This window comes from Panicum virgatum, chromosome 9K (assembly GCF_016808335.1).
Source record: "Panicum virgatum strain AP13 chromosome 9K, P.virgatum_v5, whole genome shotgun sequence".
Taxonomy (NCBI): Eukaryota; Viridiplantae; Streptophyta; class Magnoliopsida; order Poales; family Poaceae; genus Panicum; species Panicum virgatum.
The window spans coordinates 10,288,958-10,302,645 of record NC_053144.1 but is presented as its reverse complement, the minus strand read 5'-3'; the positions used below and the strand labels follow the sequence as shown (position 1 = coordinate 10,302,645).

The 13,688-nt window shown below is 44.4% G+C and overlaps 3 protein-coding genes across 3 annotated transcripts; 1 reads left to right on the top strand and 2 right to left on the bottom strand.

Annotated features, from left to right (window-relative positions):
* The first annotated feature begins 1,382 nt into the window (after nt 1–1,382).
* On the top strand, nt 1,383–6,315 carry LOC120650028 (zinc finger protein VAR3, chloroplastic-like). Its single transcript, XM_039926986.1, has 6 exons — nt 1,383–1,907; nt 2,506–2,623; nt 2,770–3,140; nt 5,048–5,164; nt 5,493–5,591; nt 5,668–6,315. Exons 1-6 carry the CDS (start codon nt 1,468–1,470, stop codon nt 5,966–5,968), a joined length of 1,446 nt encoding a protein of 481 aa, XP_039782920.1. The 5' UTR covers nt 1,383–1,467; the 3' UTR covers nt 5,969–6,315.
* On the bottom strand, nt 6,306–8,455 carry LOC120650030 (microsomal glutathione S-transferase 3-like). The gene is made up of 3 exons (XM_039926988.1): nt 7,778–8,455; nt 7,522–7,682; nt 6,306–6,590 (listed from the first exon to the last, which is right to left on the bottom strand). Exons 1-3 carry the CDS (start codon nt 7,964–7,966, stop codon nt 6,503–6,505), a joined length of 438 nt encoding a protein of 145 aa, XP_039782922.1. The 5' UTR covers nt 7,967–8,455; the 3' UTR covers nt 6,306–6,502.
* Nucleotides 8,456–8,597: 142 nt separating this feature from the next.
* LOC120650029 (microsomal glutathione S-transferase 3-like) lies at nt 8,598–11,033 on the bottom strand. The gene is made up of 4 exons (XM_039926987.1): nt 10,842–11,033; nt 10,660–10,735; nt 10,362–10,534; nt 8,598–8,985 (listed from the first exon to the last, which is right to left on the bottom strand). The coding sequence occupies exons 1-4, from the start codon at nt 10,952–10,954 to the stop codon at nt 8,901–8,903; spliced, it is 447 nt and encodes a 148-aa protein (XP_039782921.1). The 5' UTR covers nt 10,955–11,033; the 3' UTR covers nt 8,598–8,900.
* Between the last annotated feature and the right edge of the window lie 2,655 nt (nt 11,034–13,688).

Below are 13,688 nucleotides of genomic sequence, written 5' to 3'. Positions count from 1 at the left end.
TAAAAAAATCATAGTACACATATGATTTGCTTTTATAGAATGGTGAGCCTGTCTCTTGGAAACAGAAAATCTACACTATAAAGAACCAAAACAATTGATAATATTTTTCACCTAAAAAACATCCCTTTACTCCTCACAATGACCCCACCTGACAGCATTGAAGTGGTAGAAAGTTTCACGGGAGAAAAAAAACAGCATCCTGCAAAATGTTTCTGCAATTTTGGCGGAACTTTTTTCACAGCCAAAAACGGTACCCGCCCGTTGTGAATTCACCCGACAACCACGTCAGTTTCTTTTTTTACCATGCACGTTTCGTTCCTTTAATTTAGGTAGCCCTTGTTCTTTCCTTCCTTAAGCCCGTCAAGCAGTACCACGTTTCCTTCCTTTAATTTAGTGAGTCCTTGCTCTTTCCTTCCTTAAACCCGTCAAGCACGCACACCCAATTGCAAAACCTCCTGCATCTTTTGCCGAACGCCCCGTCTTCTCCAGCACTGTGGCCATTGTCGCCCGAGAGCTCCGCCCGGCCATCATCGAGCGTCATCCGACCACCGTTGGGACCACCATCGCGAGTGTCGTCCAGCCATTGTGCCGTACGGGCACATCGAGATCTCCGAACGGCAACCGTCGCGAGCGTCGTCCGGCCACCATCGGTACCATCGTCCGGCTATCTCGCGAGCGTCGTCCAACTACCGGGTCATCCGGCCACATTGAGATCGGCGAAGAGACACCACCGCGAGCGCCGTCCAGCCATCGTCGCGAGAGCGCTCCGGCCATATCGCAATCTCCAAAAGGTCACCGTCGCGAGCATCGTCTGGCCATCGTCGTGAGCTCCGATCGGCCATGCATAGTCTCCATCTCTGATCGTTCATCGCGGGCGCAGCGTCGCCCAAGCTGATCTTGTGAGTTAGCCTCCTTTTTTATGTTTTCGCAATCTCCCAAGCGTACATTGATTTTCACACATAGGGCTACCTAACACGTGTGCGAGCATTTGGATTCAATCACCAATACCGAAAGGTATTATTCATTTGTTGCAAATTGCGATACATGTTTTAGCTGATCATGGGAATGGCAATGAGTAGATGAACCAATTGATTGCCCAGTTCTCAGCATTAATAGGCAATGTAATTTTCATAAATTCTACTTGGCGTTTTGATATTTGGAAACAAAAATCTCATTGCTTATTGTCTGCATAATATATTTTTTATATCATATTGCAAACAAAATTTAGTGTATGTATTTTCTCGCAATATTATTATGCAAACACGTGCGGCGCAGGTGCATTCTACTAGTTCTAATAAACAGTCCAAAAGTTTTGTTCGTATACACTGACAAAAATGTTCTTACCGGTTAAACCCTGAAAACCCTAACCTCCACCCATTCCCCTCTCCGGCTGAACGGTTCTCCCCTGCCCCACCCACCCAGCCTCCATGCTCGCCTGACCTCCTCGGCCGCCACTACCCGTCCGCCATGGCCTCCTCCTCCAAGCTCCTAAGCCGCACCCTGTGCTCCTCTTTCCTCCGCTCCTGCCGTCTCACTTCTTCCTCCCTCCTCCCGACCGCTTCTCGCTGCCAGCCGGGGCCACTCCTCTCCTTCCGCCTCTGCTCCGCCGCCCCCGCTGCTGTCGTTGTCGCCGCCGACCCTACCGTGGCTTCTGTATCCGCCGGCCACCCGTGGCCGGAGTGGGTCGAGTTCCTCGACAAGCTGCGGGCCAAGGGGTACTTCAAGCAAGTTGTGCCCGCCTCCGGCATGAGCGCTGGCGAGGACGCCGCCGGAGGTGGGGAGGCGACTGCGTCTGATAACGCAGCAGCGGCTGCTGCAGATAACGTCGCCACTTATCCTTCCAGGGAGCACAACAGGGTGAAGAACGCGTGCCTCATATTCGCGCGCGAACGCTACGATCTCCTAAGGTGGAGGAAACATCGAATCTTTTGTGCTTTGCATCTATATGGAAATCATCTCGCTTTCTTTCGCGCACTCTGCTTAGTAGCCGTGGTTTCTGCGTTATTTATATCGTCGAATTCGATTTGTTGGAGGCTATACAAATGGTCCTACCAGTGAATTAGTGCGAATGCAGCGTTGCTTATTGGGGCTTTGGCGTCGTCCTGAATTAGGATTCAAACAGAAATATCGAATAAGGCCTCATTTGCATGGCATCCATTGTTCTACTTTCTGCATTTTAGTTAGTCTTTCTGCATTTTAGTTACTTGGCTGAAGAATTTCCGCTACATCTCTGCCCTACATATGAGCATGTTTGGTAAAGCGGTTGCTGATTATGATAGCCTTGAATTATGGAACCCTTCCTACTTGCCAATTTTTTGTTAACACAATTAATTGGTATGCACAGAAACCACAATGCTTGTTAAAACATCATCATTTAGGTCATGGTTGTCATCAGTGATTCAGTCAGTAACCGAGTCTTTAGTCTGTTCATGTCTATGACCTGGCCACAAGTATTGTATATTTTCTTGCTAAACTGGATTTTCATTTGAGTCCTTTACGCTGCAGTTCCCTTCCAGAGAAGGATATTCAAGCTATTGTCAAGTGCGGCTGTCCTAATACCAATAGAAAACCTGTCAATGCTGCGAAAAAGCTGAGAGAGTTTCTCCAGGTCGAAGAAAAAGATGTAAGCTTAGCTGTTATTTCTAAACATTGTTTCTTCCAGTTCCTTTGATGATTGTGTTGTTTTTTCCACCATATAATAGCTTTCCCACTTCAGTGTTCAATTTGATCACACAATAACAGTGTCATTGTATTGTGCCCCAATACCAGGCATGCGGAGTTTGCAAATTTCGTGAATCTTGTGATAGAGCTTATCTAGTTCCAAAGGCCGAGGAAGGAGTTAGGACTGTTAATGTTGTTCGCATACTGCTAGAGTATGCAATGGATACAAAAAACCTTTCAGGAGAAAACTCTGTTAGCGAAAGCGTGCAAGAATCTGCAAGAAAGCTTCTCTCCAAGCTTATTATACTAAGTGACACAGCAATTGATCCATCTGTTCCTAAACCTGTATTTCAAACCTCTAGTAAGCAGCAGTCATCAACCAAACTGTCTGACAAGAGCAAAGGGGCTCGGGGCTCGGTTGGGAAGGGGAGAGAAACAACCGCAGCTGAAATGAAGATGGGTGATTGGCTGTGCACGAAGTAAGTTCTTTATGCTATGCAAATTGAGTCTCTGATGACATGTTCATGTGAGTGCAGGGATCAAGGGTTAGTTTTGTAGTCCTATGTTGTTCGTGATTTCTCTCGACCTGTAGAAAGTGTAAGCTAGCGACCGTTATTAGCATGTGTTATTCCTGCATGAATTTAACTGTATTGAGCTGTGTGATTGTGCTAGGTGTGCTTGCAACCATTAGAAGAGCATGACATTTTACTTCACATCATTCTACATAAGGCTGTTTTATACATTTATTATGTTGGTTATTGATTTCTAATTTCTGCTGGAACATCATCAACATGCATTAAAAGTAGTAGTTCTATTCCTCAAAAAAAAGTAGTAGTTCTATATTCCATGGTTGCTATGCTTATTCATGACTTGCCGTGCTTTAGATTTTCAGTTTCCGTAACTACGTAAGGCATTTCTTATGGTCACAGTCAATGCAATATTCTCTTCTGTGCACAAGTTCTTCTATTCATTTTGCGACACCCATTTTTTTAGCATTCTTATTGAACTTTATGTTGGTTCCTGTATGTTCCATACACATCTTTTCTGTATTTGATTTCATGAATTAAAATGTACACTTACATATTAATTTTAGTAATGTCTGTGTTATCTTGTAGAATTTTTGTAATTTCAATGCTGAAGCATTCCTGTGTAGCATTCTGTGATATTCCATAGACCTTTCTACAGAAATTCCAGCTTAGCATTCTTATTAAACTTTCTGTCAGCTCCTGTATGTTTCAATATATCTATTTTCTGTGTTTGATTTCGTGAAATTAAAATGTACATTTACATATTGATTTTAGTAATTTCTGTGTCATCTCGTAGACTTTTAGTAATTTCAATCCTGAAGCATTCCTCTGTAGCATTCTCAGATATTCGAGTTTCACTGTTAGCAAGGTATATCTGCTTGTGCGATAACAGTATATGTGTAGAAGCTCTAACAAAGTTCAGAAGCGTCATCAATATATTGGCAAGGTGGTTTACTCGTGCAGGCATAAGAAGCAGCAGGATTCTTGATCCTTTAGTTCGTTTCTTAAGTTAGTTATTAGTTAAAACAATCGGTTATTTGTTAGGGATATTGTTTGGTTTGTTAGGGCCATCCTTATTTAAGAACCCGGCAGGTACTTTTTGTAATCAAGCAAGAAGTAGCAGGATAATCTCAGGAGCCTCCAGCGTGAGGGTGAGATCCTGTCTTCCTCAAGCTGTCCTTGGTGAATAATATAGCCATATCATTAGTCCAAGTTTGAAGTAGGTGAACCAGTAACCATACCTAATGTTGTTAGAAATTCCAACCATAATGTCTAAATAATTTGAAGATGTTATGTGAAGTATCTGGATGTGTGAATCAACATGCAGATCTGGATGTGTATATGCTCATTAGACATGATGGCCATGTTTATTTGGTCATTCCACATACTTTTGCTTTTAGGGTTTAGGTCATTCCACATATTTGGTCCCACAAGATTCTTGCGGTCAAATTCCACAAGACATGATGACCATGTTTATTTGGTCATTCCACATATTTGGTCCCACAAGATTCTTGCGGTCAAATTCCACAAGACATGATGACCATGTTTATTTGGTCATTCCACATACTTTAGGGTTTAGGCTTCACCATCATACCATTAGTTCATGTTCCGAAATTTGACCGCAAGAATCTTGTGGCGATCTATATTTGATGGTGGAGGGAATACACCCCTTGGTTACCTAAGTTGCATTACAAATGGTTATACAAATTCGTGGGCTCTTGTCATGTTCACGTCATTGTTTTATTGTTTCATTTGTTCATCTGCATGTGTTGGTTGGTAGCTTTTTATTTCTTGCTATTCTTCATAACAGAACATTTGCTAAATTGTGTTATGTTCTGAAACACACCTTATTTTGGCAGTTGCAATTTCTTAAATTTTGCTCGAAATCGACAATGCCTTGAATGCAAAGCAGATGGACCGAAGAAGATAGCAGCAGCCACAACTGAAATGAAAATGGGTGACTGGATATGTACACAGTAATCCTCTAACCTGTGAATGATACTCCCTCCATTATTCAAAATGTTTGACACCATTGACTTGTTGTCACTACCTTTGACCATTCATCTTACTAAAAAAAATTAGTGCAAATATTCAAGAATATAAGTCATGCTTAAAGTACCTTTAATGATAAAACATGCTACAACAAGAAAAAATGATACTGACATAGTTTTTCTAATAAGATGAGTGGTCAAACTTCGTGTCTAGAAGTCAGCAGTGTCAAACGTTTAGGAACAGAGGTTGTAGCTTTTTTATTCTTTTGCTACACCAACCCTGTTTGAATTGCGTTACTCTGTTCTTTTCTAGGTGTCACTTTATGAACTTCTCTCGCAACAAGATATGCTTTAAATGTGAAGAACCTCGTCCGAAGAGGCAGCTCAATCCTGGAGAGTGGGAATGCCCCTCGTATGTGCCAACCTAATACTATTTATGAATGTTCTCAACTCTTGACATGCTAATGAGCCATTGTCTCCCTTAACAGATGCAACTTTCTTAACTTCCGACGCAACAGGATCTGCAAGAAGTGCAGCCAGGACCGCCCTGAGGATGATACCCAGGATAACGAGCTGCCACTGAGGAACACGAGAGGTGGTGGCAAGAGTAGAAGTTTTGACTTTATTGATCAGGACATTGACAATGATGGTGATGCCCCACCCTACAAAGGGTTCCGCAAACATGTGGCAGGCATGAGGCGGGAACCAGACCGGAGAACCTCTGCCAAGAGGAGAGGCGTTGTTGATTTGGATGATGGTCTCCTCACTGCCAAGCCTAGAAGCTTATAATCTGAGGAAGACGAGGACAAAGACATCTCTTCATACGAAGCACCAGCATGTGTGAGCAGAAGGGCAACGCTGAGTCCGAAGAAGTTCGCAGCTGCCTGAAACCAGTGAGAATACCCGGCAGCTTGGAGCTTTGGTGTCTCCGCTTCCGCTTTATAACATTTCGCGGGACCCATGCTATTTGGTAGAGGACTCGTGAAATAATAGGGTGCCTGGAATCTATAAACAATTTTGACAACGTCGTTCGCTCTGCCTATGCGCAGACGAGGGACAAAAACATGTTCTTATTTGTACCGTTATTATATAGATTATTATAGAAATCACAGCAGTATTCAGCTGGTTGTTGACAAGGTTTCCGTTGTGTCCATTTCTGTACGACGTAGCATGCAATGATCATTGTTCTGGGGCTTTACAACATCGAAATTTCCGTGGATTCACAGCTGAGAATCATGTACAATTTCGGTGTGGCAGTCTGGCAGAACGGATTACGTATAATCCAATGCCTACAAAGCACAAGTCCCATGGAGCTTTAGAACTTCAGGGCGTCTTCCTGACGACCAGGCTGACGCCGAACGACGCCGTGCAGCCGATCAGCCCAACCCCCGCCACGATGCTGAGCCGCACCCTGCAGCATTGCATGCACGGGACGCGCGTGCCGTCAAGGCTTCCCGAACTAGGGATGAAAATGAAAATGGTAGTTACTGATTTTCGATGATCGTTTTACGATGCTGAGCCGCACCCTGCAGCATTGCATGCACGGGACGCGCGTGCCGTCAAGGCTTCCCGAACTAGGGATGAAAATGAAAATGGTAGTTACTGATTTTCGATGATCGTTTTCGAGATTTTACCGACTTTTAAGGCTAAACTAAAATGAAAATAATTACCAAAAAAAATGAAAACGAAAATGGTAAAAAATATGAAAACGAAAGTGATTTGAGCATCTTCCGGTCGTTTTCGAGAAATATTGTATTTTTGCGGTATTCTACCATATTTTATCGATAGAAATACCGTATTCACGTACAATGTCAGCACACCCTGCTATCTATATTTTTAAAATATTATATCTATATTTTTAGGGAGTCATGACTCATTATCCTAACTCTAAATCACAACCTTGCGACCTGAATTCATGGGACTGTATAGTTTCATGGATGATGAGATTAATGTCTAAAATTTTAGTATTATGAAATCATATACATGTTATGGATTGACTGATACTTGGACTAATATCTTAACCATTAGTACTTGTGTATGAAATATGTCAAATTATATGGTCAGTGTTGTGCTCTATATTTTGGCATATTTATCTTTTTCAAAATATCGTTTCGATGGTTTCGATCGTTTTCGATATGTTCTCGACCGTATATTTTTATTTCCGAAATTATCATATTACTGATGTCGTTTTTATTTATGATAATATCGTACCGTTTCCGATAAAAAAATATAAAAGTGAAAGTGGTGGAGCCTTCCACCGATTTCCGACGTTTTCATCCCTATCCCGAACAATCAGTCCTGCCCAGCTACCGAAGCTAACAATTTAATCTCACTCGACGTACCCAATCCTCATGCGGTTGCGGGGGACGCCCGTGGCGTACCCGGTGAAGTAGAAGATGTAGAGGGCGCCCAGCCCGGCGGCGGCGGCCGGGTGCCGCAGGCCGCCGAGCAGCAGAATGGCGAAGAAGAGCGGCATCACCTCCAGCGAGTTCTGGTGCCCTCTCTGCTCTCGCGGAGCGGCGGCAGGGGGATTCGATCGAGCCAAAGGTTAGCGGCGGCGGCGGGATGATCGATCTTGGGATGGGCGGGCGCGCGTACCTGGATGCAGTTGAAGAGCTTGGCGTCCTTGTTCTCCGACTCGACGGCATACATGGTGGGGTAGGGCACCTTGTACTTCCTGCGGGCCTTGCCGACCTGGATGCCCATCCAGAGGTTGAGGAAGGAGTAGGCCACGAGCACCAGCACCACGTAGCCGTACTCCCTGGTCAGCTCGATCGACGTCGCCATGGCTAGCTGCTTCCTCCTTCTGTTCTTTCCTGATTTTTTTTTTGACGCCGGAGGCTGTGAGGAATTGGTAAGCAGAGAGAGAAAATTCTATCTTGCTGGGAGAGATGCAGACTTCAGTAGAGTCAACGAGAGAAATTCACTATTAAAAAAAATGAGAGAAATTCGACAACTTCGTACAACGTCATCCGTGATGTTTGTCTACTGATCCAATAATAATATTAAGAATCCACCAGATGGTTTATAATTGACGTAAAACTATCTCTTAAGATCACCGTTGAACGCATCTGCCTGCTGGGCACTAAATTTCGTTCTGCTCGTAGGAACCATGGTCCATGCCTCCATGGGCATAGAGACGTCCAACGGTCCATGTTTCTTGTTTGGAAAGTGGAAACTGTTTGTAATGCTCTCATGAACGGTTTTTTTCTTTAGCATAAAATCGGAACTGATCACGAGCACAAGCATTTTGTAAGAAATGGACAACCGCCAGATTGATCGCAGGGCATTTTCTGTATACGGCCATAAGGGCATTTTCTAATGCAGAACTGTCACCAGCTAGTTGCCTCGTATATTATCGACAAACCCCTCAGATAAAGCAGAGCTGTTGCCAGCCGATTTTACCTCCATAAAAAAATTACTGCAAACAATGAGGCACAATCCATTGACAATCCTTTACGGCGAAAACAGAGTAACAACTAGCAAGCAGCATGAACTGTAAGATTCACGCTTCAAGCCATCTCCATCTCTTATTCCGGCATTAACAAAAGTGACACAAACGCGCACATCTGCTACTTTGCATATCAAGATGAAAAGAAAGATGCGAGTATACGACTACACAAACCTAGATAACTGTCATGTCACAAAGTTTCACTACCCAGGCCACAAGAAGTAATTTGTCCCGTTAATCCAGTCTGCAGATCACGTGTAAACCTGAACTTCAGAGCGTCTCCCTGATGACCAGGTTGATGCCGAAAGATGCCGTGCAGATGATCAGCCCAAACACAGCGAGGAAGTTGAGCCCCCTACAGAACACACACCGCAAGCATCTCAGTCAAGTAAAAATTCGTAATCATTATTAATAAAAGATGCATAAGCTGCAAGTGCAGATAAGCCTCGTTAAAGTGACCTTCATGCTGGCCGTTTAAGGGCTTCTCGATTGTCACTTATAAAGGCAGGTGGGATTAGATTCACAAGACCTAACAATCAATGGCTGCCTACAACTTGCAATTGTGAACAAACCTTACAATGAAGGTCTTTCTATTTGATAATAACTTAGGAGGCGACGTAGGCTTGTAAAAGATTGGGTAGAAAATTGGTAGTGCTTTAGTTATAAATTGTCAAAAAATACATCCAGAACAGACGACCTTAAGACATACACAATGTGAACAAACCACACCTACCGGAGATCTGCCTGTGACAGTCTTTTTGAAGATCTGCCTATGACAGTTAGTTATGTGAACACTGGAAAATTTGGACAGAGTTGTCCAGCAGTAGCAGGTAGCTGTTGGCGTAGCTCAAAATGGTCAATGCCGAAATGAGAACAGAAGCACAATGGTCAACTAAAAAAATGCACAATATGTTCAACAAATATTTATGGCTACTCCACGCCATTAGCTGAGAGCCAACCAATGGCATCTGCCACAACTTTCAGTATAAACACACAACCCTTTTTGTACTCGTTTCAGAGTACTATGTTTTATTAGGGTCAGAAAAACCTTGTATAGGACAAACAATTATCCGTGCCTACTGACCCCGCTTATCAGCAGTTAACGCCATAGGCCATAGCGAATCTGCAATGACCCATGCAATGTGAATTGCAATTAACCAACCAGCCAAGTTCTTAGCCCACAGTAACAGCTTAAGTGAACACTGAACTGAGAAGTTTGAAAACTTGTGCAGGCGAGTAGCTAGGGCCTTGAATAACTCGGTTGTGCAGGGCTCAGCACAAAAGGTTCATCTAAAATCCTAAACAATGAGCACAAGTTAAAGAATCTCTTTGACACCTACTCCACGCCAAGTTGCTGAGCACCAACAAACACACTTCTGTCATTTTAAGTGGACTATGCTATACTGACTACTGACTACCGAGCAATGGCTACCTACCCCCTACCAGCATTCAGGTATCCATAGAATACAACAGAAGTTTTGAACCACATAAAAAAAAATGAAGCAGACATTATATTTTGTTATAGTATGTCCTAACAAACCAAAGCATAGAAATCAGTCAACCTCAGTTTTTTCTTTAAAAAGAAATCAGTTAGCCTCTATTAATTCTCCCATACATGATTTGTGTTTTCTGCAAGTGCACAAAAAAAGGGAAAAAAATTCCGTGCTTTGATATCATTTTATCAGAAATCTTGTGCATCTGACACTGGCCCCACTAGGAATGCAAACTTACCCAATCTTGAGACGGTTGTCCGGGACACCGGTGGCATATCCCTTGAAGTAGAAGAACCTCGCGACCGTGTAGAAGGCGCCCAGTCCGGCGGCGATGGTCGGGTGCTGCAGACCGCCGAGCAGCAGCATGACGAAGAACATGGGCATCATCTCCAGCGAGTTCTGATGCCCCCTCTGCACTCGCAAGGACACACGAACCGGCAGGAATTCAGAGCCCACTCCTCTTCCTCCCAACGAATTCAACCCCGCACAAGAGCAATTAACCACACGGGGAGAGGATGGCGGAATCTTGGGCGCACCTGCACGCAGTTGAAGAGCTTGGCGTCCTTGTTCTCCGACTCGACGGCGTACATGGTGGGGTAGAACACCTTGTACCTAAGGAAGAATCACCGCGAAACCCATCAAGCATCCGGAGACGAAATGGGCGGAGGCGCATAAGAACAGCCACGGCGACGAGCGATTCGGATTCCGGAGGGCTTACTTTCTGCGGGCCTTGCCGACCTGGAAGCCCATCCAGAAGTTGAGGAAGGCGTAGGCCACCAGCACCAGCACGACGTACCCGTACTCCTTGGTGAGCTCGATCGACACCGCCATGGCTGCTTCCTCGGGTTCTTGCTCTTGGAAATGGAGATCGGGTCGGGGAAACAAGGGGCGCTTATGGTTTGGCGAGGCCAAGCCGGATCGGTTGGTTCAATCGGGATTCCCTGACTTGCTGAAGGCAAGTCAGGGAATCACTGTAGCGGTGCTTTTCGATCCGTTCCCGGCCGCTTGATTGCAGATAGATGGATGAGATTTATTGCTACAGTGTCATGCTACAGTACTCTATGAACAGTGAAAATCGGCACAGTAAATATGCTAAATAACGGTAGACTACTATTCATCCAGACACAATTTACTGTAGCTTTTGCTGACTTTGCTTCAGCAAGTCAGACAAGCCGGATCGCTGTTGGTTGGATAGATATCCTTTATAGTGCTGCAGGCGGCGACTAGAAGGTTCTAGAATCTAAAACTTCCCTCCGGCCCAAGAAAGCTTTGACTGATTCCTTGCTCGTGATCATCTGGGCCGTAGGATTCTCATTGGGCCACTTTATTTTAGTATTCCGCTGTGCTCAAAGAAAAGAATCGTTTCTTTTTCTTTCTTGACTTCAAGGGCAGGGGGGTTGATTAATTACAGTCAACGTTGAGAGATTCATTAGCTACTTACGTCATCCATGATGCCAGTCTACTGATCCTAAACGCTGTCAGCGGCAGAGAGATTGATTAGGGCTGTGTTTAGATTCATTAGCACACTGTAATATTTTTTGTTTGTTTGTAGTAAATATTGTTCTACTATGACCTAACTAGTTTCAAAAGATTCGTCTCGCAACGTACATCAAAACTATGCAATTAGTTTTTTTATTTACCTACATTTAGTACTTCATGCATGAGTCATTTGCTATATTTAATGTTTTGATGTGATGGAGATGTGATGGAAATTTTGGAGTTTTGTGGTATCTAAACACACCCCAGCTGCATACTGATCAGGAAGGCGCACACAGGGCCAGTGCGGCGCAGACTCGGAGGCCTCGAATCGCGCTGGCTGCTAGCGTGCTGCGTGGGGGAGCAGCAGCCCCCGAAGCCGGGGATGAAGACGACGCTGCGCTGATAAGGCACTGTTTAGATCTTTACAGTTTTTTTTCAAAAAAACCGTAAATACATTAAAGTGAAACGAAATCTTGTTAATTTGAAGTACTAAATGAAGTCTATTTACAAATTTTTTTGCATGGATGGGCTGTAAATCGCGAGATGATTCTAATGAGCCTACTTAATTCATGATTTGCAACAGTGATGCTACAGTAATCATCCACTAATTATTGATTAACCATGAATTAATTAGCATCATTAGATTCGTCTCGCGATTTACAACCCATCTATGCAAAAAGTTTTGCAAATAAACTTCATTTAGTATTTCAAATGCCCTCTTTATATCTTTACACAATTTTGCAAAATAAACTAAACACACCCTAAGTTAACGAAACTCAGAGGAAAACATGTCCCTACACAACCGAAGTCACACACGTTGTAGCTGTTGTGCCCAAAATTATGCGAAGAAAAATTGAAAAACATCCGGTGCACCTGGCGACACATACACACCCAGACATTGACAAGGGTTGTGCATGCAGATCGTTCCTAACCGGACCTGTCGCGTTGTGCAATGTCCTATTTGTTTCACGGGACTCGGTAGCGGAACAAAAATCTGGGCCGTGTTTGGTTAGTTTTCGTGGATTTACTGTACCACTTTTGACTAAAAATTTAGAGTAGCAAACGAAGTCTAATTACAAAACCACCTCCACAACCCTCGTGTAAATCGCGAGACGAATCTAATGAGGCCTTTGACCGCGCGATTATAGGATGGTTACTGTAGTATTACTGTAGCAAATCATCAATTAATTACCGCTATTAGATTCGTCTCGAAAAGTTACACCCATTCCTGAAAAGGTTTTACAAATAGACTTCATTTAGTACTATATGCATACGAGATTCTCTTTTCGAAAAACGTGCGCGAAATTTTTTCGCAGTAACCAAACATGGCCCTGGTGCAGGAGGGCTGTAAAGCGCCCTCCGTGCAGCCTGGACTCGACGGCCGATGCTTGGCACCTTTTTGCATCCAACGCTGGTGACGAGGCGGCTTCTTCGGATGACGCGAAGCTCAAGCTCGCCCGAAGTATCTGACGCGGCTTCAGGCATAGCAAGCCAATATGTTTGTGGACGGCTCTGGTCTCTGGATTGTCTTGCTCATTTGCCGATGCTGCCTCTTACGCTTGCCGCCGCTCGGCGCCCGCCACGCCCCCACCGCCTTCCTCGGTTCCGTGGTGCTCAATTCCTCATGCACTGCTGCACAAGCTCCGGGAGAAAGGATCTTCTTGCGCGCTCTGGTTTCTGCTGTCCGTGGATCAATCATGTTCCAGTTCATCAGTCATGCAATGCCATCAATGGAGCCGGCGTTGTGGCGCCAGGGAGTCGTGGGTTGTCATGTTTGTAAGTTGCGTTGAGTATGCAAAGTTATTTTTTTCTCTGCACAAGAGCAGTTTAGCTCCCTTATTGGCTTGTTAATTTATTCTGGTATCGTACACCATGCAGAGACAGTGCGCCAGGGAAGTTGCGCCCCGATGGCCGGCGGATGAGAGGGATGGCTCTGGACAAGAAGACTGTGCCGGTACGGTGGATGAGAGGGGGACGGCGGTGGAGAACAAGGTAACCACGTTGGTGAGCGAGAGGGACAGTGGTAAACGACGGAGGCGGTGGCGACAATGAGCAGAAAGGAGTGATTGCATCTTCTTCCGAGCCG

Bases quoted from the DNA above. Each gene is read 5' to 3' on its own strand.
- LOC120650028 (XM_039926986.1), top strand. From the start codon at position 1,468: ATGGCCTCCTCCTCCAAGCTCCTAAGCCGCACCCTGTGCTCCTCTTTC. The intron at 1,908-2,505 runs GTGGAGGAAACA...TTTACGCTGCAG, and splicing joins GAACGCTACGATCTCCTAAG to TTCCCTTCCAGAGAAGGATA. The intron at 2,624-2,769 runs GTAAGCTTAGCT...CCCCAATACCAG, and splicing joins TCCAGGTCGAAGAAAAAGAT to GCATGCGGAGTTTGCAAATT.
- LOC120650030 (XM_039926988.1), bottom strand. From the start codon at position 7,966: ATGGCGACGTCGATCGAGCTGACCAGGGAGTACGGCTACGTGGTGCTG. The intron at 7,683-7,777 runs GTACGCGCGCCC...CCGCGAGAGCAG, and splicing joins AGCTCTTCAACTGCATCCAG to AGAGGGCACCAGAACTCGCT. The intron at 6,591-7,521 runs GTACGTCGAGTG...GCAATGCTGCAG, and splicing joins CGCAACCGCATGAGGATTGG to GGTGCGGCTCAGCATCGTGG.
- LOC120650029 (XM_039926987.1), bottom strand. From the start codon at position 10,954: ATGGCGGTGTCGATCGAGCTCACCAAGGAGTACGGGTACGTCGTGCTG. The intron at 10,736-10,841 runs GTAAGCCCTCCG...ATTCTTCCTTAG, and splicing joins GTCGGCAAGGCCCGCAGAAA to GTACAAGGTGTTCTACCCCA. The intron at 10,535-10,659 runs GTGCGCCCAAGA...TTGCGAGTGCAG, and splicing joins AGCTCTTCAACTGCGTGCAG to AGGGGGCATCAGAACTCGCT.